The following is a 23,651-nucleotide window of genomic DNA, read 5'->3' as shown; positions in this document are numbered from 1 at the left end:
CCTCCCAACACAGCCACCGGGCTCATGGCCACCCCCGCCCGGCTCCCACACCGATGGCTGGGTAAATTATACTGGCTTAAGGGGGGGGGGGGGGGGGGGGGGGCAGAGGAGATTAAAGTTCATCATTATACTGATTAACCCAATCCTGGGATTAGGAATTTTTCAATCCCGAATCCAGGAAGCGTTCTTGTCTGACAGACCAGTGTGAAGGCGCGGCTGTGGGGTTAGGAGGCCGGCTTCTATTTGTAACAGATCTGAGTCCTGCGAATAAGAGTACAGTGGTGAGTCACACTCCCTGACTGACGCCCCCTTCTGGTGGCTGGCGAGTCCAACGCCAGCCCCAGCCTGAATGAGAGGGGCTCCAGCTGTATGTCTGTGTGCTACACAAGTGTAAGTACAGACCCCTCTCTAATCTGTGACATTGGGTTCTGTTATATGCATCCCTCGTCCTATTCAGTGTTGGCTATAGCGCATACATCACTTTTACAAACCTAGTGCGCCCCGGGGACGCGGTGTGGTAGGGGGAGCAGTAGAGACCAGGGGCCTGTGGCAGAGGGATGTGCTGTAATGGAGAGCAGGAGAGCCCGGGGGTTGGTGGCATGGGGGTCCCCAGGGATGCGCTGTGCTGCAGCCCAGCCAGGAAACAGAAGAGGACGGCGCTGGTGGAACAGAGACCTGCCAATGCTGGCAAGAATGAGATCCACCTTCTTCCTCTCCCCCACATTGTGACCTCACCCGCTCTTCACCTTTCTCCCTCTCGGCCACCCATCACCTCACCCCCTTCTTTCTCCCCACCCCTCTTTCCACCTCATTCCCATCCCCCTTTTCTTTCTCGAGCTCTCCCCCTTTCCCTCATATCTCCTCTGCGCTCTTCCCTCTCTCAATATCCCTCTGTCTCATCTTTCTCCCTGCCACTAATCTTTCTCCTCTATCTGACAGTCTCTCCCTTTATCACTCTAATGGTGCGTACACACGGGTGCAATGTCAGCACATATCGCTGGGAATATGGTCGCTGAGCGACCATATTGCCAGTGATTTGTGTGTGCTGTCGGCGATGAATCGCCGGGTGCGCGCTCCCGTGTGCAGCCCCTGATGGTCGCAGGAGCATGCTCCTGCGACCAGCGACTTCCCCCGGCGCTGAGCAGGAGGTCAGCGGAGATCAGCGGCAGAAGGATTCCCTTCTGCTGCTGCTCCCTCCTCCGTTCGGGTCTCTCTCGCCCCCGCCGCGTGATAGCAGCAGCGTCTGCTGCTGCTGCTGCTCCCTCCCTCTCCGTTCGGGTCTCTCTCGCGTGATAGCAGCAGCGTTTGCTGCTGCTCCCTCCCTCCTCCGTTCGGGTCTTCCCCCCACCCCACTGCGTGATAGCAGAAAGCAGACGCTGCTGCTTCCCCCCCCACCCCCTGACAGTAGCAGTGTCTCCTTTTCATCGCTGATGAAAAGGAGACACTGAGCAATATGATTGCTGGCAATATATTGCTAGCAATATATCGCTAGCAATCATATTGCACTGTGTGTACACAGCATAACTGATACTGTCCCTTATTCTCTCCCTCCATCTTTAACCCCTTTACCTCCCTGAAACTCTCATGTGGTCATTCCCAGACACCCCCTCTTCCTGACAATCTCTCACTCCTGCTCATAACACCATCACTTTCACTCCATTCACCCTTTCATCTGACCCCCTCCAAGAGGCATTGTGGTGGGGTGGGGGGTGGGTGGGTGCTGAGCCATCTGTCATGTACGTTGTTCTCTGAGAGTATAAATCTAGTCAGGCTCCCTGCTGTACGATGTAGTGTCAGCATACAGCGCTGCACCAGTGATATGTGCTGAGCGATCTGTCACGGCGGGTGTTCTCTGGTGAGAGTATAATACATGCAGTATAAATCTAGTCAGGCTCCCTGCTGTACGATGTAGTGTCACTCAGCATACAGCGCTGCACCAGTGATATGTGCTGAGCCATCTGTCACGGCCGGTGTTCTCTGGTGAGTGTATAACGCATGCAGTATAAATCTAGTCAGGCTCCCTGCTGTACGATGTAGTGTCACTCAGCATACAGCGCTGCACCAGTGATATGTGCTGAGTGATCTGTCACAGCCGGTGTTCTCTGGTGACAGTATAACGCATGCAGTATAAATCTAGTCAGGCTCCCTGCTGTACGATGTAGTGTCAGTATACAGCGCTGCACCAGTGATATGTACTGAGCGATCTGTCACGGCCGGTGTTCTCTGGTGAGAGTATAACGCATGCAGGATAAATCTAGTCAGGCTCCCTGCTGTACGATGTAGTGTCACTCAGCATACAGCGCTGCACCAGTGATATGTGCTGAGTGATCGGTCACAGCCGGTGTTCTCTGGTGACAGTATAACGCATGCAGTATAAATCTAGTCAGGCTCCCTGCTGTACAATGTAGTGTCACTCAGCATACAGCGCTGCACCAGTGATATGTGCTGAGCGATCTGTCACGGCCGGTGTTCTCTGGTGAGAGTATAACGCATGCAGGATAAATCTAGTCAGGCTCCCTGCTGTACGATGTAGTGTCACTCAGCATACAGCGCTGCACCAGTGATATGTGCTGAGTGATCGGTCACAGCCGGTGTTCTCTGGTGACAGTATAACGCATGCAGTATAAATCTAGTCAGGCTCCCTGCTGTACAATGTAGTGTCACTCAGCATACAGCGCTGCACCAGTGATATGTGCTGAGCGATCTGTCACGGCCGGTGTTCTCTGGTGAGAGTATAACGCATGCAGTATAAATCTAGTCAGGCTCCCTGCTGTACGATGTAGTGTCACTCCGTATACAGCGCTGCACCAGTGATATGTGCTGAGCGATCGGTCACGGCCGGTGTTCTCTGGTGAGAGTATAACGCCTGCAGTATAAATCTAGTCAGGCTATAGTGACAAGCGGTCACGGGCCGATCCGTACTTCATTTCTAAGCGACTTAGTCGGATTGCTTAGAAACGGTACTGTAATCACCCCATTAGCCTAAAAAATGCCAGTGTGGAGTATGGTGAGGTTAAATTCCCCAGAACAAAGTTACAATGAGAAAGGCTTTGCTAGTGTTTATGTAACCCAACTTTAATAGCACCTAAAATAAGGCACGGGATATAAACCTTACACGTACAAAGAGATCACCTGCACATTACCAATGTTACACAGTCTTTCATAGATGTAACGTTCCAAATAACATGGAAATACTTCCGGTGAAATACAGCCTTATTCTATGGAGATTTGGTTACAGGTGACTGCAGAGGGTAACGGATGTGACCCCCCGATATATACTCACATCTCAGTAGTGATTGTGTATGACACAGTAGAGGTCACTGATCTCATGTCCTGGGGTCAGCAGCATATCACTACAGAAGGAAATGTGTGTATACAGCAGGGACCGTGGAAGTGTGTGTATACAGCAGGGACCCTGGAAGTGTGTCGTGTGCGATTTAATTTGTATACACACTGCCTCCTGGCAGCTAGATCACCGATATACATGTAGCAATGTGTGTAAGGTCACCTGTGCTAACCAGTGTAGCACAGGCCGATGATCTCAAAATAAGGCAGATGTATTAAGCCTTAACAAGAGATAAATGCAAGGATGATAGAGAGATAAACCACCAGCCAATCACCTGCTAACTGCCGTGTTACAGGCTGTGTTTGAAAAAAGTCAGTAAGGTGCTGATTGGCTGGACGTTTATCTCTCTTTATGCATTTATCTCTTGTTAATGCTCAATACATCTGCCCCTATATGTGGTAAAGCAACACGCGGGGCCGCACATGGCGTTACACACAGAGCGATCCGTACTTACGTTCTAAGCCAACTAGTGAGACTGTCAGAAAGCAGCATAAAATCGCCCGGTGTGTACGCTTACCCTTATGAGGACTGGAATGCTGCGCAGCTTACCATGGGGTAATGGAGGGTTCTAGGCCCATGCGTCCTCTCCAAGACCATTACTTACTACAGCAATTATATATAATATACATCTTGTACAATTAGAGGGAGGCATAAAAACGCCCCAATCTGAACAATAACAGTAATATAAATATTATGTTACATGTGCAGCAAACTGCCAGACCACCCCTTAACCCCAGATCTGTAGTAGACCCCCCCCCCCCCCCATTCTACAGAATTGTGCTTAGATCTTACAGAACGCAGAAGATTTGGTTCTTACACAGGGCCCATGGACTTCTATACATACAGATAGAAGCTCAGCAGCCCCAACAGGTTTGGTTAGGTCTAAACCGGTCCAATAAGATAGAACAAGATATATAGAAAAAGTCAGCAGTTTTTATTTGCTAGTTCCTTGTACGGAACAGATCATCTTCCATCACCTCTTACAGGACACAATACAAGAAAACACCCAATAAACAATGTTAAAAAACAGTAAGGACAATAAAACAAAAAAAAAAAAAAATCGATGTCAATGTCATCTGTACGTGTGGATGACAGACGGACTATTTTCTCTCGATTGACCTTGAGCGGCTGGAAGAAAGAAAGTAAAAAACCTTGTTACACACCAGAGAAAAATCACATACCGTAAGAGAAGAAGGCCTCATTCTTTCTGCTGCCTGTGGTAGTACTGTACGGGATACAAGCATTAGGTCGACACTAGCGTTAGGTCAAAATGGTTTTTTTCACTGGTCTTTGAGCCGACATGTTCCCACAAGGGTTTTTTCATGCCCTACCATCCACTAGGCGTGGTGGTAGAATAAAATAGTGTGCCCGAAGCATTGCACTTCAAACTGTGCCCATGTCGACCTTGCTCCATGTCAAATCGATGCTTGCCAACCTAGTTATGGTCGACTAAACGATCCCAACCCTACCATACACCCCTAACAGTCACTATTCAATTTTCTGCTGCCTGTGGCAGTACTGTGCACCCAACGGCCACTATGCAATTCCTTCTGCTGCTTGTGGCAGTACTGCGCACCCCCCCAACAATCACTATTCCATTATTTATGTCCGTGGCAGTATTGCACCCCCCCAACAGACACTATTCCATTATTTATGTCCGTGGCAGTATTGCACCCCCCCAACAGTCACTATTCCATTATTTATGTCCGTGGCAGTATTGCACCCCCCCCCCCAACAGCCATTATTCCATTCTTTCTGCTACTTGTGGCAGTACTGCTCACCCCCAACAGCCACTATTCCATTATTTATGTCCGTGGCAGTACTGCATCCCCCCCCCCCCCCAACAGCCATTATTCCATTCCTTCTGCTACTTGTGGCAGTACTGCTCACCCCCAACAGCCACTATCCCATTATTTATGTCAGTGGCAGTACTGCTCACCCCCAACAGCCACTATCCCATTATTTATGTCTGTGGCAGTACTGCATCCCCCCCCCCTAACAGCCACTAATCCATTATGTATATCCGTGGCAATATTGTGTTCCCACAACATTGTGCTGACAGACGGCTTAGCATGATTTCTATTTGTTGTCTCCCGAGGAGATGAGCAGGAGTAGAAGAGTCCTGGCTTCGGTTTACCAAATCCAATCTATGTGGGCGCAACAAGAACGCAAAAATAAAACCATTTAACACTGAACAGTCCGGTTACAGGGATAAGATGCAACCAGGGGCGCGAAACCAACGGAACCATCCCCCTGTGCTCAAGCCTAACACAATGCTCCATCGGTCTCACTGGCTGAGGGTGGGAAGAATGAAATACCTTCTGGATCTAGAGAATGAACGAGCTGGTTTAGGATTCCTCTCTCTGGACACAGACCTCTCCCTCCGGCGGTCTCTAGAAAGGGACCTGAAGGCAAAACGCATAGAAATGAGGGGGTGTGGTCACTGGGTAGACAATGTCTAGGTCAAAATTAATTACAGGGGAAAGAAAAGTATGTTGCTGTGTGGTGCACTGGAAGACAGGGTTTATTAAAATGTAACTTTTATTGGAGTATGTTTAAAATAGTAGCGAAATATTGACACACAATAACAAACATGAAACACAGATAATATATCCTAACTCAGTGTGGCCCCGCCATATAAATTCCTGCATCACAAGTGGCAGAATCTAGTATAAAGGGTGACAGTACTAAATAGGTCACACCACAGTGTCATCTGTAGATCGCTCACATTTGCCAGCAGTAGGAAACATCACTTTATTTTGTGACAATGTATTATTACTCTGTCATAGCATATGTCACTGGCAGTATACACAGGGATAACCAACAGGTCGATCCAATTAAACATGGAGATTTGAAGCTGTGACGCATTGTGTCACACGCAATACAGAGAGAACCTTACCTACTACGGCTACGGGAAAAGCTCCTCCTCCTGGGTGATCTAATACAAAAGGGAAAAAAAATGTAAAAATCAAAAAAGGAAATTCATCTGTGGTGGAAAACCAATCCGGAGGGAGGGGGCCCCAAATGTGCTCAATGAAGGACCCAATTTATACCAATGCAAGATAGAAGCCATCACTAACACCTAGGATTGGGAGGAGAGACTGGGAATGGATACGGAACCCAAGCAGGAATCACATCCGCTATAGTGCCCGTACTCGCCAGCTACCAGCTGTGGGGCATTGCCCTGATCACCACTCGTGAACCCAGACTGCAAACCAGGGGCCTTAGCCCAACACAACAGGGATATTTGGGTAACTACAGTTACAGCACATTTAGCTTGTGGTCTGATTTGGTAAGGGGAACATCCCCTTAGGCAGATTGTACTGTCCCATACTTGGTTAGTGGAACGTATGATGGTTAGTATAGATCTAGACCCCAGCATTAGAAGAGGACCGACTAGGTGAGTATACACACCCCTGTCCTGTACATATGTGCCCCAGCCTCACACAGATCACCCATAAGTGGCAAGCAATGTCAGTTACCTTCCAGTTTCTGCACAGCCGGCCTCAGACCAATGAATGACCTTACAAAAGCTGCGTAATGTCTTATATAACCAGCAGAAAACTCGGTATAAGCAGGAGAAAACTTACTAGTTGTTTGGGTGGCAACAAGCTAGAAATGGTGGATGCCGACACGTGGCCAAGTAGAATTTGTTGACAAGGTTTTGCCAGGTGTTGCGTTGAATTTAGATGGTTGGCGGAGGGGGATGTGGTGCTTTTTCCTGCTTTTATTGCTCAGCCGTAGACTGGCGCTGCAGTTGTTGACAAAGTTAAGAGCCGTGCGGACTGGCCGGTAATGTGTGGGCTGCTGCTGCCGCTGCTGAGTTTTGGTTAAGGTTGGAGAGGTAGAAGGCTGAGTGGACAGCATGCTCGGGAGCCAAAGGGCGGTGCAACCTGGTGACTGGCCATGCCTGGGTCATGTGATACAACACCAGCCAAGCTGAATGGGGCGCGCTGGTCACATGACGCTGATAAGGCTAGTTGACTAATGTAGACCCAGAGGGTGGTGAGAAGAGACATGATGGTGACTCTGTAACGGGTTTCATGTTTATTAGATGGACCAAAGGCACACACATATAACAGAAATAAATACAAACAAAAACAGTATAACCATCTATTCATTGGGAGCAAATGGCGGAATTCAAATCTTTCGCGGGCAGCCGACCGTGTCTGGTGCCTGACAAAGCAACTGAATAGTTCCTCCATTCAGGCGGAAACAGCTGCCAGCATCTGCAGGTCAGCTCACACCGGCGGCTGTAGCGCGCTGAAACTAGCCTCACGTCCAGCACTTTGGTCGTGTTTAGCCATTTAACACCGCTAAACCCAGGCTGTCTGTGCGCGACACCGCCTGATCTCACATCACTTGAGATGGGAGATCAGGCGAGATAAACATCTGAATTCCGCCTGAGGACTTGAGTCTCACTGTACCGAGAGCAGCCTCGCTCAGTGGTCTTCAGCTATTCAGTGGAATAAAGACTATGGACTTGTACTCTATGTAAATATAATAATGGAGTTAAGATGCACATACACTGCTCAGACTTCTCGGAGTAGTGTATTTGCATCCAATCCCCCAGAGCCGCAGGATCCCATATGAAACATTGCATACGGTCTTTCTGCATGTGACCTATAGTATGCGATTCCCGCTCCTTGTTGCAGGGAGGGAGCAAGGTTGGAGATCATACTTGCAGCTGGTATAACCTCCAGCTCTGATCCTGTGACACGTCCGACTTTGCCTCTTATCACCCGTTACCTGAATCCATCAGAATCAAGTGACAATAGGCCAAATCGGACCTGTGTATGCACAACACCTTAAGTACGGGAACCATTAGTGGCCGGGAATAGAATAGCTGCGATCTAAAAGGCAAAACTATAGCAGAAAAATGGTCATCTCTTGAGTCAGATATTGTGCTGCTTTGACAGATGCCTCAGTCACTAACTGGTGACCACGCGCTGAGAGTAGAACCAGGTAACACTGCAGTACCTTAGGCCTCGCTCACTAACTGGTGCATATGCACTGAGAGTAGAACCAGGTAACACTGCAGTACCTTAGGCCTCAGTCACTAACTGGTGCATATGCACTAAGAATAGAACCAGGTAACACTGCATTACCTTAGGCCTCGCTCACTAACTGGTGCACACGCGCTGAGAATAGAACCAGGCAACACTGCAGTACCTTAGGCCTCAGTCACTAACTGGTGCACACGTGCTGAGAATAGAACAGGCAACACTGCAGTACCTTAGGCCTCATGGAGGCCACACACGCACCGATGCGGCCGCTGCGATGCTGTACGATGGGGTGCGCGCTCCCGCGGCACCTCATCGTACAGTACAAAAAGTATGTGCTGCACATACTTTTTGTACTAGCCTTTTCTAGCATAGCATGCACAAGGCATACGATGCGATGCTAAGTGTGCTAGTTAAGCCCACAACGCACGCCGGGATCGGTGCGTGTGTGGGCTGAATCAGTCACTAACTGGTGACCACGCGCTGAGAATAGAACCAGGCAACACTGCAGTACCTTAGGTCTTGCTCACTAACTGCTGCAAATGCGCTGAGGACATAATGATGCTCAGATGCACAATACTCAGCAAATAGCCGCCTCATACCTGCGCCTCGGCGGCGGACTTCTTCTGCGATAATCATCCCTAGGTCGTCTGTTCCCAAAAGGCGGCGGTCCGCGGTTCCGGCTGCGTTTCTCCCCGTTAGACAGTTCTACGCTGACACGACATCCACACAAAGTTCTACAGAGAAGCACAAAGCAGAGAAGGAATAAGGGCAGGAATCTCTGCGGCGTGCCGACATCCTGGCACAGATCAGCTGACGCAGACAGCATTGCAGAGAGTTCTTGTGTCTGATCAGCCCTAAGTCGCCCATATGTGGAGTCACAGCTACTACAGCACATGGCCGCCCAGTAGCCAGCTATGCCAGCTATCCCCAGCACAATGAATAACACCTAGTTATATACTCAGATGAAATAGGTTTATGCTCTGTTAGCTCAGGGAAGTCTGTAGGGGTCACACGGAATCTGATCTCATTCCTGTAAGAGAATTCCCCCTGTACCCAAGGAAGAAGAATTCCAATAATGAACCAATTTACAACATGCAGCAAGTGGAATGTGAGGTTGTGCACCAATCAGAGAGAAGGGAAGAAATTACCGTCCATCCAACTCTCTCACTGCGTCCGCTGCATCTCTGGGGTCTTCAAACTCTACAAATGCAAAGCCAGGGGGGTTCCTGGCCACCCACACACTGCGCAAGGGTCCGTAGTAGCCGAAAGCCCGCTCCAGTTCTGTCTTGTTACCATTGTTACCCAGGTTCCCAATATAGACTTTGCAGTCCAGTGGGCAGGAGTCACGGTGCATGGCTACAAAATACAGAGGGAGAATACATAGGTCAGAGACAAAGCAGATCCATGGATACAAATCTGTTATACATATGAGACCGACAAAATGGCGGCAACTTTATCCCACGAGATCAGTGCACGCAGGCAATAACACAGCCTGGCAGGGATAAGGAACACATCCGCCTTACAGAACAGCAGGCAGCAAGGGAGAGCTACTTACCGGTTTCTGATGAGGCGCGGGATCCGTAGCTCATTCGTGAATCCGGTCTGGAGATCCTCTCCCTCTCCTCACTGACAACTTGTGGTGATCCCTCTCCCCAGCTGCAGGTTACGTAGTCTGGGCGACCAACCGATCACAGCAACGCTACAAAGACACATTCATAAGGTTACGCTCACCCGATATCAGGACAATGGGAGATGCAGCGCTGATTCTACCATATGTGCTCTGGGGAAGTGATAGTGTATGACCGGGACCATTATGGGCTATGGGATGTACTGGGGAGAAGAACATAGAAGATGGAGACTGATCAGCATGTGGCAGCCATAAGAAACCGCGTGTAATAGCCAAGTGACCACCAGCACTGCGTGTGCATTACATACATGTGTCACATACATCAGCCCATTACATGCACTGTGTACAGGAGATGGATCACCTATCAGCGGCCATTACCACCCACAGATGCCAGGGACCACCCAATGGGCGCTATAGGGCACCCAGGCAGGCACGGGGAGATCATACAAACCCCACACAGATAGGGCCATGGTGGGAATGGTAATCACAGCAATACTAACCACCGTGCTGCCCGAGAGGAACAATGCTCTATTACCGCCTATGTCCCCTCTGATGTAACATGTATATAGGCGCTGTCAGTAAGGCTCCAGGCTTCCGCCAGCTCACCTCAGGCCGATCTGTCCCCCCGCAGCCGCTTCAGGGCGATGTAATTGCGGGACCGACTTCGCCTTTGTGTCGTCACCGCGGCAACGTCCTTGTTGCGTCTCACGGCGTCGTGTCGCGAGATGGCCGCAAGGAACTGCCTGCGCATGCGCGGCCCCAGGCACGGCGATGGGAAGAATCTGTCGATCCCATCGACTGTCCGGGGGCGGAGTTGGGAGAGGAGGTGGGTGCGTTGCGAGGCGGGTGTCAAGGGAGCAGGGAATATCGCGGGGGCTGGGGGGTGGTGGCCTGCGGAGGGGGGAGGGGCTGAAATGTGATTGTGGTCACGGTGGGGGGTAGTTCCGGGGAAAGGGGGCGGGGTTACAATGTGGTTATGATCAGGCCGGGGGAGGGGAGGGGAGGTGTGGGGCTTGAGGTGCGGCCGGGCTGTGTTCTGCCATCAGTTTGGAGGGTGGAGGTAGGATAGCCTTCGGCGCGGTCGCCATAGATGGTTGCCATCGATAGTGATTCTGCAAACAGCCACTGATAAGAAAATACTATGTGATGGATGGCTATCAATAGTTTTACCTATCGATGGTCATTCATTTTCTATGACTGACTGTCCCGTAAGCCAATCAGAACCTGGGGGTGGGGCTTTAGTTGTTTCAGGGGCCAATACTTTCTGTATGTAACCGGACGTTGTTGATCCCTTTTTGCGCCATAAAAATAGAGGATAATCTGGTATGCTGGCCATACACGCTGCGATGCACATACTTTTTGTACTTAGTTTTCATCACATTGCATCGCATTGCATGCAAAACGCATGCACAGGCAATGCAATGCGATCAGTGCTAATTAAGCACGGAAAGCACGCCCGTATCGCAGCATGTATGGCCAGGATTAGGGATGGCCATCATTGCCTTTGCCATCGATGTTTGCCATTGATGGCAAAAGTGCAACTGGCCATCGATGGTGCATAACTTTGCAATGGATGACCATTGATGTTTTTACATATCGATGGTTATTGATTGTCTTTGACTGATCGGCCTGTGGGCCAATCAGAATATGGGGGCGGGGCTTCACTGGTGTCCTGGGCGGAGCTATGCTCTTTGTCCCAGGAAAAAGCAAAACCACCTGGTTCTCCCCCATCGATGTCAAAACCATACCCTCCAACTGTACGGAATTTGATGGTTCAGTACCGTTTTTGAACAGTCCGACCGGCAAATATAAATTGTACCGAATGTACCTGTTTTTGGACTTTCCCACGGCGGTCAGTTACAACACTGTGCCAATCGTTCTGTCTCCGCTCCGTCAGCTGCCTGGTGCTGCTCCGGCTCTCCCCCGTTCCCAAGAGAGCATTGCGGGCCGGTCCCATGCGTCATGACGTCACGGGCTGGCACCGCGCACCCTGCACACTCATAGGAAAGGACATTGACTCAGCCCTCAGTCTCCGCACGCGCAGACTGTAACTGTGGGCATGAATCTGCGGTGGTCCGCAGGTTGCACGCCCCCCATTGATGTAAATGGTAGCTGGGTCGGAGGACCCGGCGTACCCATTTACACCGCCCTCTACCCAGGTCCTAGCCGTGTTCTACCCAGGTCAGGACCTGGGTAGAAGTCCCGTGTAAAGGGACACGGCGTGTCCCATTTACACCACCGCTGACCTGGGTCTGACCCGCCGAAGACCCAGGGTTTCGCGGCGGTGTAAAAGGGGTATAAGCGGCCACTCAGAAGTCTGTGCGCATGTTGCCTGGAGGGGAAATCAGTTTCACCAGACGAACGTCAGGGAGTCGGTGGCCCAATCATGGGGATGAGGGGGCTATATACTTTAGGTATGTTTTTCATTATATATCTGATCAGGATTATTGATCCTGACAAAGTTTATGTTTATTAGATTTGTGAACCCCTGTGTCCAAATTTGAATAGTTGATGTGTGTCCCATGAGTGCCACCAAGTAGTAGTAGTAGTACGTTTATTTATAAGGCGCCGCAAAGTGTCCACAGCGCCGTACATAGCAAACAAAAAAAAAAAAAAAAATTACAAGGTAACGTACAGGGTGTGTTGAAAGATACAGTATAAATAGGGGTATAGCTGGTAGAACTAAAATCAGCATCAGTTCAGAAGTAGGTGTCAAAATTGTCAAGGAGACTGAAGATGAAGTAGAGGAAGGGAAGAACAGGACAGGAGCACAGGTGAGGTAATGAGGTAGGGTGAGTACGTGAGGAAGGAGGGCCCTGCTCATAAGAGTTAACATACTAAAAATAGGTGGGTGGACGAACGAAATACAATAGGATAAGTAGGATATATATATATATATATATATATACATACACACATAAGTGTCTATTTCAGTCTGATATTATGGGCCTTATTCTAGTTCACTCTTTCTGACAAAATCCTTCTTAGATAGACAAAACCATGTGCACTGCAGGTGGGGCAGATGTTGCTTGTGCAGAGAGAGTTAGATTTGGGTGTGGTTTAAAGAGATCTATATTGCAGTGTAAAAATAAAGCGGCCAGTATTTACCCTGCACGGAAACAAAATAACTCACCCAAATCTAATTCTCTGAACATTTTACATCTGCCCCCCTGCAGTGCACAGGGTTTTGTCCATCTAAGAAGGATTTTGTCAGAAAGAGTGAACTTTGGCCCTTATTCTGATCGGTGCGGCCCGATCAGAATATGCGGCCGCGACCGTGCAGGCGAATCCCCGCCTTCCATACGGATCGCCACCTCCGTCCGTATGCGGATATGTGGCGGTCCGCATGAATGTGGACGGGGATACGCCTCCTCCATCTTGGGAGCAGCCCCTGCATTCGATGGTCGCCGAACATCGAATGCAGGGCCGCACGCTCCACCAGGTCCCGCAACACAAGACCACACGGACACTTGTCCGTGTGAAATCTTGTATGGGGGCGGGCAGCTGACATCCGGCGATGTCAGATGCCCGCCCCGTACCCACGCGTCACGGCCTCATTACCATGCATACGCCCCGCGTTTGCATGGGAACGCCCATGAAACGCGGGGCGTATGCATAGGGTAATGAGGCTAAGTAGCCCCTCACGCCCCTCTACGCCCCCTGTGCGGCGTATAAAGAATCCATGCGGCGAAATCGCCTGCACATGCGCAGAGTGACCTCTGCACATGCGCAGACGATAAACATCGGCGGCCCGTACGCAAGCGGGAAGATCCGCACCGATCAGAATAAGGGCCTTTATTTTGTTAGATTTTTCTTTCAGTAAGATCTAATAAGGGAAACGCCACATTGTGATACGGACATTAAGTTGCCTTGATGAAGCCGTGTTAATGCCACCTCACTATGTTCATACTGTATATTGTAACGGACTAGGAGCCAGAGGGCACCCAGGAAGCAACTGTACATTGTCAGAAGTGGATTGGTGGACTTGGGGTCAGGAGGGATGACACATACAATTTGAATTTTGAAGTGGGGCTCTGGAAATGTGACATTTTTAGTGTCCATCCTAGGTGTGGTGTAGCAAATGCCAAAGGCGAGAATGCACCAGAATATGGATATCAGTGGCGGGCTGGGCCGGGGGGCAGAGTGCCATGTGCCCCCCGGGCCACTCTGTTACTTGGTGATTCGGGCTGCCGCTACAAGTACTAGTCACCCCCTTCCTCCCGATGCTCACTGCTATTCAGACTAGAGCACTCAGCGCACTGTGTGCTGTAGCGCAAGCTTCCCCAAGCCCCTAGTCAGCGGCTGACTGAAATGTGGCTCCGGCCGCCAGCCAATCAGAACTCGTGTTCCTGCAGTCGCTGTGATTGGCTGCAGGGACGTGAGCTCCGATTGGCTCACGAACTGGAGCCATATTTCAAATGGCCGCGGAGGCCGGGGCTAGCAGCGGCGGCAGCGTGAGTCGGGCTGGGCTGGGGGAGAGTGCTGAGCGGTGGCCACATCCATGACAGCCACCCCAGCCCCTACTACAAGACACAGGTACATACGTGGCTCCGCCCCTTCTACCTACCCTGCTGCTAGAAGGGATGTGTCACTGTGTCAGGCTGTCAGCATTGCAGCACGCCTGCTCTGGCCCCAGCAGTGACAGTCCCCTCAATCTCACTCTCTGATACAGTAACCTTATGTCCTGCTGTCCCCACATAGTCTGTCCTTGCTCTTCTCTAATACAGTACGCAGCACTCCTTGTCCTACAGTACCAGCCAATTCCTCCTTTCCCCAGCTTCCACTGCAACCTGCATATCTCTGCCCTCCCTAGAACCCTACTTCTCTCTCGCGCCCTTCCCCTCTGCTCTCCCTAGCGCCCTGCGTTTCTCTGCCCTCCCTAGCACTCTGCGTCTCTGCCCTCCCTAGCGCCCTGCGTCTCTCTGCCCTCCCTAGCGCCCTGCGTTTCTCCCTGCCCTCCCTAGCGCCCTGCGTCTCTCTGCCTTCCCTAGCGCCCTGCGTCTCTCTGCCCTCCCTAGCACCCTGCATCTCTCTGCCCTCTCTAGCGCCCTGCGTCTCTCTGCCCTCTCTAGCGCCCTGCGTCTCTCTGCCCTCTCTAGCGCCCTGCGTCTCTCTGCCCTCCCTAGCGCCCTAACTCTCTCTATTCCTCCCTAGCGCCCTGCGTCTCTCTGCCCTCTCTAGCGCCCTGCGTCTCTCTGCCCTCTCTAGCGCCCTGCGTCTCTCTGCCCTCTCTAGCGCCCTGCGTCTCTCTGCCCTCTCTAGCGCCCTGCGTCTTTCTGCCCTCCCTAGCGCCCTAACTCTCTCTATTCCTCCCTAGCGCCCTGCGTCTCTCTATCCCACACTAGCGCCCTGCGTCTCTCTGCCCTCCCTAGCGCCCTGCGTCTCTCTGCCCTCCCTAGCGCCCTGCGTCTCTCTGCCCTCCCTAGCACCCTAACTCTCTCTATTCCTCCCTAGCGCCCTGCGTCTCTCTGCCCTCTCTAGCGCCCTGCGTCTCTCTGCCCTCTCTAGCGCCCTGCGTCTCTCTGCCCTCTCTAGCGCCCTGCGTCTCTCTGCCCTCTCTAGCGCCCTGCGTCTTTCTGCCCTCCCTAGCGCCCTAACTCTCTCTATTCCTCCCTAGCGCCCTGCGTCTCTCTATCCCACACTAGCGCCCTGCGTCTCTCTGCCCTCCCTAGCGCCCTGCGTCTCTCTGCCCTCCCTAGCGCCCTGCGTCTCTCTGCCCTCCCTAGCACCCTAACTCTCTCTATTCCTCCCTAGCGCCCTGCGTCTCTCTATCCCACACTAGCACCCTATGTCACCCCGTCGTCACTGTCCCTGCATTGTGGCCCACTCCATGTGGCATAAGGTCATTTCTCTTTCAATGGTCCTGGTGACACAGCTCAACACTGGGATGTAGGAGGGTCCGAAGGAGCCAGGCACCTATCCTAAAGTTTTAGAGGGTAGGCTCCTCCCCTACTGCATCCCTGGACTCTTCAGTTCGTGTTAGGTGCCCACTGGAGTGGGTGCTATTCTAAAGGGCTGCAGGAGCAGCCGAAGAATTAGAGTAGTTAGGGGATTTTTATTATTTTATTAACTTTTACCCTAGCTAGGTAGGCACAGTGTGAGGATTCTCATAGTGAATCCTCACACTGCTTGCGCAGCAGGAGCTGACAGAAGCACGTCCTGTCAGCTCACTGTGCACAGGGGAGACACTGTCTGGTCCCCCTGTGCAGCGCTTATAGCCTTTTCTAAAAGGCTGCCTGGGCTCCGGAGTACCCTGAAACCGGCTCCACGCTTAGGTGGGGATCATGGGGGACAGGCGCTCCGTGATGGCGGCGGCCATTTTATGCGGAGCTTACACGCTGAGCTCCTAGATGAGAGGACAGCAGCGTTGTGACAGGCATGTTCCAAGTGATCCCCATTTGAGGGGGAGACACTGGAACTAGGAAATCCTACCTAAGGAGCGGCTTGCTGGGGGTGGTTGGCGCCAAAAGGTCACGGACCCCGCAGCAGCAGGGACCGGTGGTCTCTTCCTTCACTCTGACTTTGGCGCCTTTCAGAACGCTTGCAGCGGAGCTGAGCTGGCTTACTGATCCTGGCAGAGTGACTTGGATTTCCTGGGCATCGCTTCCCCGCAGTTGAAACCAACAGACAGATAAGTGATTGGGTGCATTGCCTCTGTATAAACGCTTGTACATTGTTTGCACTGTGTATACTGATAGATATACATTTATCACTTGCATCATGTCTGAGCATCAGGCTGTGGTTTTGGGGGAGGGAGCCCTTAATGCACTGAGCGCGTGCAATGTTTGCACACAAAAATTTGTCCCTGAGCAGATGGCCAAGGGGGGCTTATGTATTACTTGCGCTGATGTGAGACCCATGGGCAGTGATCCCCATAGGGCAGAGCATATGGAACCTGCGTGGGCCAGGGCCCTAGGCAGGTCAGTAAACGCTTTGGTGCAGCTTTTGGACAGGCAGAGTGATGGGCTGGTAGAATCACAGAGACCTATGCCATCATCTCAGCAGTCGTCTGGCTCCTTGCCTCTTACCCAGGCAGATCCTGCACTTATCCAGGTGATGCAGGATACTGCAAAAGGGATTAACAGGTTCAGTGAAATGCTGGACAAAATGGATGATGTGGCAGGGACCCCTAGAAGGTCTTATGCCTTAACTACTGTGGTAGATGAAGAGGAAGGAGAGTATACTGACATCCCCTGGGATCAGGGTGATGATTTGGAAGAGAACTCTGCTGCTGGTATAGAGGATCTCAATGTAGCTGTGAAGCAGGCTTTAAAGCTGACTGTGGAGGATAAGACTCCTGTTAAAGGTGTTTTTAAGCGACAGCGGAAGGAGGCTGTTACTTTTCCTTCAGATGAGGGGTTACAGGAATTGTTAGAAGGGGCTTGGAAAACTCCTGATAAGAGGCTTCAGATGCCTAAGCGATTCCTTAGTCTGTACCCCATGCCAGAGTCTCATGCGGAGCTCTGGGAAAAGGTCCCAGTTGTGGACGCTTCAGTGGCACGTTTGTCCAAGGCTACTGTATTACCAGTACAGGGCGGTGCAGCTTTTAAAGATTCTGTGGATAAAAAGCTGGAGGGAAACCTCAAGGCTATCTTTGAAGGGGTGGGGTTTACCTTACGACCCCTTATTGCTTCAGCCTGGGTTTCTAAGGCCATGATAGAGTGGGCTGGTGAATTATGCACCATGCTGCAGGCTGACCCGGGTGCATTACTGCTGGCAGAAAAGATTAAGGCAGCAGCAGAATATGCAGTTGAAGCAGAGGAGGAAGCTATTAAAATGGCAACCAGAGTGTCCACAGTCTCCATTAATGCCAGGAGAGTGCTTTGGCTAAAAGCCTGGGAAGCAGACAATGAGTCCAAGAAGGCTCTGGAAACATTAGCCTTCAAAGGAAAGGTACTCTTTGGTACCGAATTAGAGGAGATTATAAAACAGGCCACAGGCGGCAAAAGTACATTCCTGCCGGCCTCCTCAGCAAAGCAGACGTCCAGATTTTCTGCTTTTAAGCCGTCCTTTCGGCCCTCCCCTAGAGGTGGTGCGTCCTTTCGAGGACAGTCTTTCAGGGGAAGGTTTCAGCCCTCTAGAGGCAAGACACAAAAGTCAAAATTTGGCTCTTTTCACAAGAAGCCTGCCAATAAAGGAGAGGATAAACCCTCTGCATGACTGTCAGGGGCTTTGCCCGACAGTGACAAAAGTGGGCGGGCGTCTCACGCTCTTCAGGGACGCTTGGGCTTCTCTAGACCAGGATGCCTGGGTGCTAGACATCATAACACAGGGTTACAAAATCCCTTTCAGAGGGCCACCTCCGAAGAGGTTCATTCCCACATCCTTACCAAAGGAGGCACGGCTGCGTACAGCTCTTGTGAGAGCAGCGCACTCCCTTTTGGAAAAAGGGGTGGTGACACTAGTCCCCAAGACAGAGTGGAAGAAAGGCTTTTACTCCACGCTGTTCCTGGTGCCCAAACCAGACGGGTCTTTCAGACCAATACTAAATTTGAAGTCTCTAAATGTTCATTTATGGGTAGACCATTTCAAAATGGAGTCTCTACGGTCAGTACTCCTGAGTCTGGACCAGGGAGAATTTTTGGCGTCCATGGATGTCCAGGACGCATATTTGCACGTTCCTATACACCCGGAGCATCAGACCTTGTTGAGGTTTGCCATAGGAGACCTGCATTTACAATTCCGGGCGTTACCCTTTGGGCTAGCAACCGCGCCAAGGGTATTCACAAAGATAATGTCAGTAATGGCGGCGGTGCTGAGGCTCAGGGGAATCACAGTAATACCCTATTTGGACGATCTCCTGTTCAAAGCAGAGTCAGCAGCCATGCTGCAGAGTCACTTGGCAGAGGCCATCAGTTTTTTGCAGGCTCACGGCTGGATTTTAAATTTGCAAAAATCTCAGTTGGTACCGTCACAAAGGCTCCAATTCTTGGGAGTCATACTGGACACCCATCTTCATCGGGTATTCCTCCCGGAGGTAAAGGCCAGGGATCTGGTCACCCTAGTCCAGGAGATTCTCAGGGCTCAGAGCATTTCAGTATGGAGGTGCCTCAAGCTCCTGGGGAAGATGGTGGCGTCATTCGAGACGCTTCAATTTGCCAGGTTCCACTCTCGGAGGTTCCAATGGAACATTTTGTCAGCTTGGTCAGGAAACACTTTGACCATGAAATCCGAGATGATAGTGCTGTCTTCGGACACCCGAGAATCCTTGAAATGGTGGACAGAAGTAGATTCCCTTCAGTGGGGTCGGTCATTACAGACCTGGGACTGGTTGATAGTAACTACCGACGCCAGTCTCAGGGGCTGGGGGGCAATAGTCCTGGATCTCAGGCTTCAGGGACTGTGGACGGCAGAGGAATCAGCGTTACCAATCAACATCTTGGAGCTGAGAGCTGTCTGGAAAGTCATTTCCTTGGCAGGAGACAGGTTACAGAACCTCCCTTTGAGGATTCAGACCGACAATGCCACAGCTGTGGCGTATCTGAATCACCAGGGAGGTACACGCAGCAGATTGGCCATGTGGGAGGTATCCAGAATCTTCCTATGGGCGGAACAGAATGTTCCAGCTGTATCGGCTATATTCATCCCAGGAATAGAGAATATAGAAGCCGACTTCCTGAGCAGGGAGGAGCTCAAGGAAGGGGAATGGAGCTTACACCCTCAGGTGTTTCACCAAATCACTTCGATGTGGGGAACTCCGGATGTGGACCTGATGGCATCCAGGATCAACCGTCAAGTGCCCAGGTTCTATGCCAGAACAAGGGATCCACTAGCGGAGGCAGTGGATGCCATGACTGTTCACTGGCAGGGAGATCTCCTTTATGCATTCCCACCAGTACCAATGTTACCGAGACTTCTGAAGAAAATACAGGGGCAGAAGGTTCCAGTGATCTTAGTGGCCCCAGATTGGCCAAGGAGATCCTGGTACTCGAGGCTTCAGAGGTTGTCTGTGGACTCATGGCGTCTACCTCTGAGACCAGACCTTCTAAGACAAGGCCCTTTCAATCACCTGGATTCAGATCGATTGATTTTGACGGCCTGGCTATTGAAACCACCATTTTGAAAAGAAAAGGGTTTTCTGAGGCAGTAGTACAGACTATGATAAAAGCCAGAAAAGCTGTATCTTCGGCAAATTATTATAGAGTCTGGAAGACTTACATTCGATGGTGTGAGAGAAGAAAGGCTCATACATCTCATTTTAAGCTATCAAGAATGATGGAATTCTTACAAGATGGTTTTTCATCGGGCCTAAGCCTTCAGTCACTGAAGGTGCAGATTTCGGCCTTGTCCATCTATTTCCAGAAAAAGATAGCCATTTTGCCGGAAATTCAAACCTTTTTACAAGGAGTATCCAGGTTGAAACCTCCATACAAGCAACCAGTAGCACCTTGGGATCTATCACTGGTTTTGGAATGCCTTCAAAAGGCACCTTTTGAACCTTTAAGGTCGGCTGACTTTAAGTTTCTTACGTGGAAGCTAGTGTTTTTGTTAGCAGTAGCATCTGCTAAAAGAGTTTCAGAATTGGGAGCTTTGTCATGTAAATCTCCCTTCTTAATTTTTCATGATGACAGGGCTGTTTTAAGAACAGTGCCTCAGTTTTTACCGAAGGTGGTATCTACCTTCCATTTAAATCAGGAGATAGTTCTACCTGTGTTTCAACCCCCAGAGGGTTCTAAGAAAAGGGACAAGTTGAGAACTTTGGATGTTGTGCGTGCCTTACGCATATATGTGGACAGAGTGAAGAGTGTCAGGAAGACTGACACATTGTTGGTATTGTATGACGTACACAAGATTGGTTGGCCTGCATCTAAGCAGACTATTGCTAGGTGGTTGCGGTCTGTGATAGCCTTTGCATACACCAAAGTGGGTAGACCAGTACCGGCCAAAATAAATGCGCATACCACCAGGTCAGTTGCCACCTCTTGGGCGGTTCGACATGGGGCCACAGCTGAGCAGGTTTGCAGAGCTGCCACTTGGTCATCTGTTCACACATTTGCCAAATTCTATAGATTCCATGAGTTCGCGTCGGAGGACGCATCATTCGGGCGAGCAGTGCTGAGAGCTGCAGACCTGAGCGTACCCTCCCAAAGGACCGGCTCTGGAACGTCCCAGTGTTGAGCTGTGTCACCAGGACCATTGAAAGAGAAAAAGGGATTTTTGTAAGAACTTACCGTTCGAATCCCTTTCTCTGATATGGTCCTGGTGACACAGCGATCCCTCCCTTACGCTCAGTAAGTATGCCAGAAGTTTCATGATGTTCATGTTAAAATGGTTAAAAGTTAACAGTTTTCTGTTATAAAATGTGCATATAATATGTGCAGGCGTTTGTGCTGAGTTAATGTATTCCAGTGGCTTTGAAAGATGAACTGAAGAGTCCAGGGATGCAGTAGGGGAGGAGCCTACCCTCTAAAACTTTAGGATAGGTGCCTGGCTCCTTCGGACCCTCCTACATCCCAGTGTTGAGCTGTGTCACCAGGACCATATCAGAGAAAGGGATTCGAACGGTAAGTTCTTACAAAAATCCCTTTTTTGGCTCCTACTGCGCAGCATTATGTGATTTTTGCACCATTCCGTGTGGCATAACGTGAATGTTGGCTCATTCCGTGTGCATTAAGGCTTATTCTGTGTGTCTTAATGTGAATTTTGGCTCAGTCCATGTGAATTTGGCTTATTTCGTGTGGCATAATGTAAAGGACTTGCCACCTTTTGAGTGGCAACACACCCTTTCCCTGTGAGAGAGGCACATACATTTAGTACATAAGGCGGCAGTCTTAATATTTCAAAAAGCATGTTTATATATTTTTTTGTACCGAAAACCTCCATTTTCGCCTTTACATATGGGCCGGTGCTATGTAGTTGCCCCCCAGGTTAAAAGTTGCCAGCCAGCCCCTGATGGATATGGCCTTAAGATAACAGGGGCAGAAAGCAAACAGGGGCGGTGATGCTGATAAAAAGACATGCAGACAGAAGCTGACACACTGACAAATGCTGGGACATAGACAGTCTGACATACTCACAATGGATGCTGACACAGACACTGACTCACTGATGTTTACACAATGACAGACTGACGCATAGACACTGACACATTGTTAGCCACTGACATACTACCACACAGATGCTTACATTCATATTCACAGATACTGACACATTGAAGCTGACACATGGCCGATTACACACAGATGCTGAGATACAGATTTTGACACAGACACATGGATGCTAACAGACACTGACACACAGGCACATGGAAACTGACATTCAGGCACACAGATGCTGACACAGAGACATGGATTCTGATGCACACGGATGCTGACTCACAGACACATGGACACACAGGGGGTTGGAAGGAGAATCAGAGTCAAGAGGAGCCACAGGTCTGAATGAGAGAGTTGGCTAGGAGACTGCAGGCGGGGACCCTGCCACCGAGTAAGAGACTGCAGCTGGGGACACCGCTGCCTCTCCCCCCTTTAGGGCCTTATTTTGGTTCATTCTTTCTGACAAAATCCTTCTTAGATGGACAAAACCATGTGCACTGCAGGGGGGGCAGATGTAACATGTGCAGAGAGAATTAGATTTGGGTGAGTAATTTTGTTTCTGTGCAGGGAAAATACTGACTGCTTTATTATTACACTGCAATATAGATCTCACTTTGAAGTAAAACCCCACCCAAATCTAATTCTCTCTGCAAAGTAACACCTGCCCCACCTGCAGTGCACATGGTTTTGCCCATCTAAGAAGGATGTTGTCAGAAAGAATGAACCAAAATAAGGCCCTTAGTGCGGTCCTGCGGAGCGAGCTGCCCGTCAGACATGATTGCGCATCTCGCGAGTGTTTGCATGCCTGCCGTCCGACCACCGCTGCTCAGGAGGTGTGTCGGGTGCGCCGTGACCTATGGCTGCCGCTTGCATCCAGCTGTGGCCTCCGCTTCGTCCGTCAGTCCTGACCGGCTGCAGTGCTGTGTCCACACTCTGGAGTCACGTCAGAGAGTCCTCCTGCCATCGCCACAAGCTGCCCTGGCCCTGCCCAGCCACACAGCCAGCCTGGCCCTGGCCAGCAATGTGCCATTAGGTAAACTTATACTGAGAACATTTATTGAGTATATATACTGTATACTGCATGCATATACATGCATGAATATAATGTAACAATAGGCACTTGAATACATGTCTGTATTACCGTGACCACGCCCACTTTTCTGAACAGGCTGCGCCCATTTTATGACACCACGCCCACTTTTACCAGAGTACATTATTATAAAATGGGGGGGGGGGGATCTCCAGGAATCAATGAGGAGTGAGATGGCAACCCTAGCTGACAGTCTCCTCTCCGGCTTCTCCCGGCTCCCGGAGAGGAGAATGTAGAATTAAGGCCCATACACACTTGACGATTTTGAGCTGAAAATCGGTCAAAACGGGTGTTTTGACCGATTTTCAGCTCAAAATCGCCTAGTGTGTATGGGCCAGAGATTCCCGACTAGCGATGATGCGCGCTCCCGCATCATCGCTACAGAGGTGGGCAGTCTGCTGGTTTTACCAGCACATCTAGCGATGATGGCTGGTTTTTTAGCCATCATCGCTAAATGTGTACGGCAGCCGGGCTGAAAGATCACAGACTTTCAGCCCAGCTGACCGCCCGCTCCCTCCCCCTGCTTATACTCACCCCTCCTCGCTCC

General features: G+C 50.5%; 1 protein-coding gene across 4 annotated transcripts; it reads right to left on the bottom strand.

Moving 5' to 3' along the window:
• Positions 1-4,266: 4,266 nt before the first annotated feature.
• LOC146075920 (serine/arginine-rich splicing factor 3-like) lies at positions 4,267-10,751 on the bottom strand. Of its 4 annotated transcripts, none has more exons than XM_083185618.1 (7): positions 10,586-10,751; positions 9,908-10,051; positions 9,501-9,708; positions 8,952-9,086; positions 6,246-6,284; positions 5,665-5,751; positions 4,267-4,474 (listed from the first exon to the last, which is right to left on the bottom strand). In XM_083185618.1, the coding sequence occupies exons 2-7, from the start codon at positions 9,939-9,941 to the stop codon at positions 4,447-4,449; spliced, it is 531 nt and encodes a 176-aa protein (XP_083041744.1). In that variant the 5' UTR covers positions 9,942-10,051; positions 10,586-10,751; the 3' UTR covers positions 4,267-4,446. The 4 variants fall into 4 exon arrangements, 1 of the variants encoding a protein (XP_083041744.1); XR_014473662.1 differs by having other exon boundaries at positions 4,452-4,474; positions 6,246-7,375; XR_014473663.1 differs by lacking the exon at positions 10,586-10,751 and adding an exon at positions 10,480-10,500 and having other exon boundaries at positions 4,452-4,474; positions 6,246-7,375.
• Positions 10,752-23,651: the final 12,900 nt, after the last annotated feature.

This window comes from Crinia signifera, chromosome 4 (assembly GCF_055691185.1).
Source record: "Crinia signifera chromosome 4, ASM5569118v1, whole genome shotgun sequence".
Classification (NCBI taxonomy): Eukaryota; Metazoa; Chordata; class Amphibia; order Anura; family Myobatrachidae; genus Crinia; species Crinia signifera.
The sequence above is the reverse complement of the archived record's forward strand: the minus strand, read 5'-3'. Positions and strand labels throughout refer to the sequence as shown.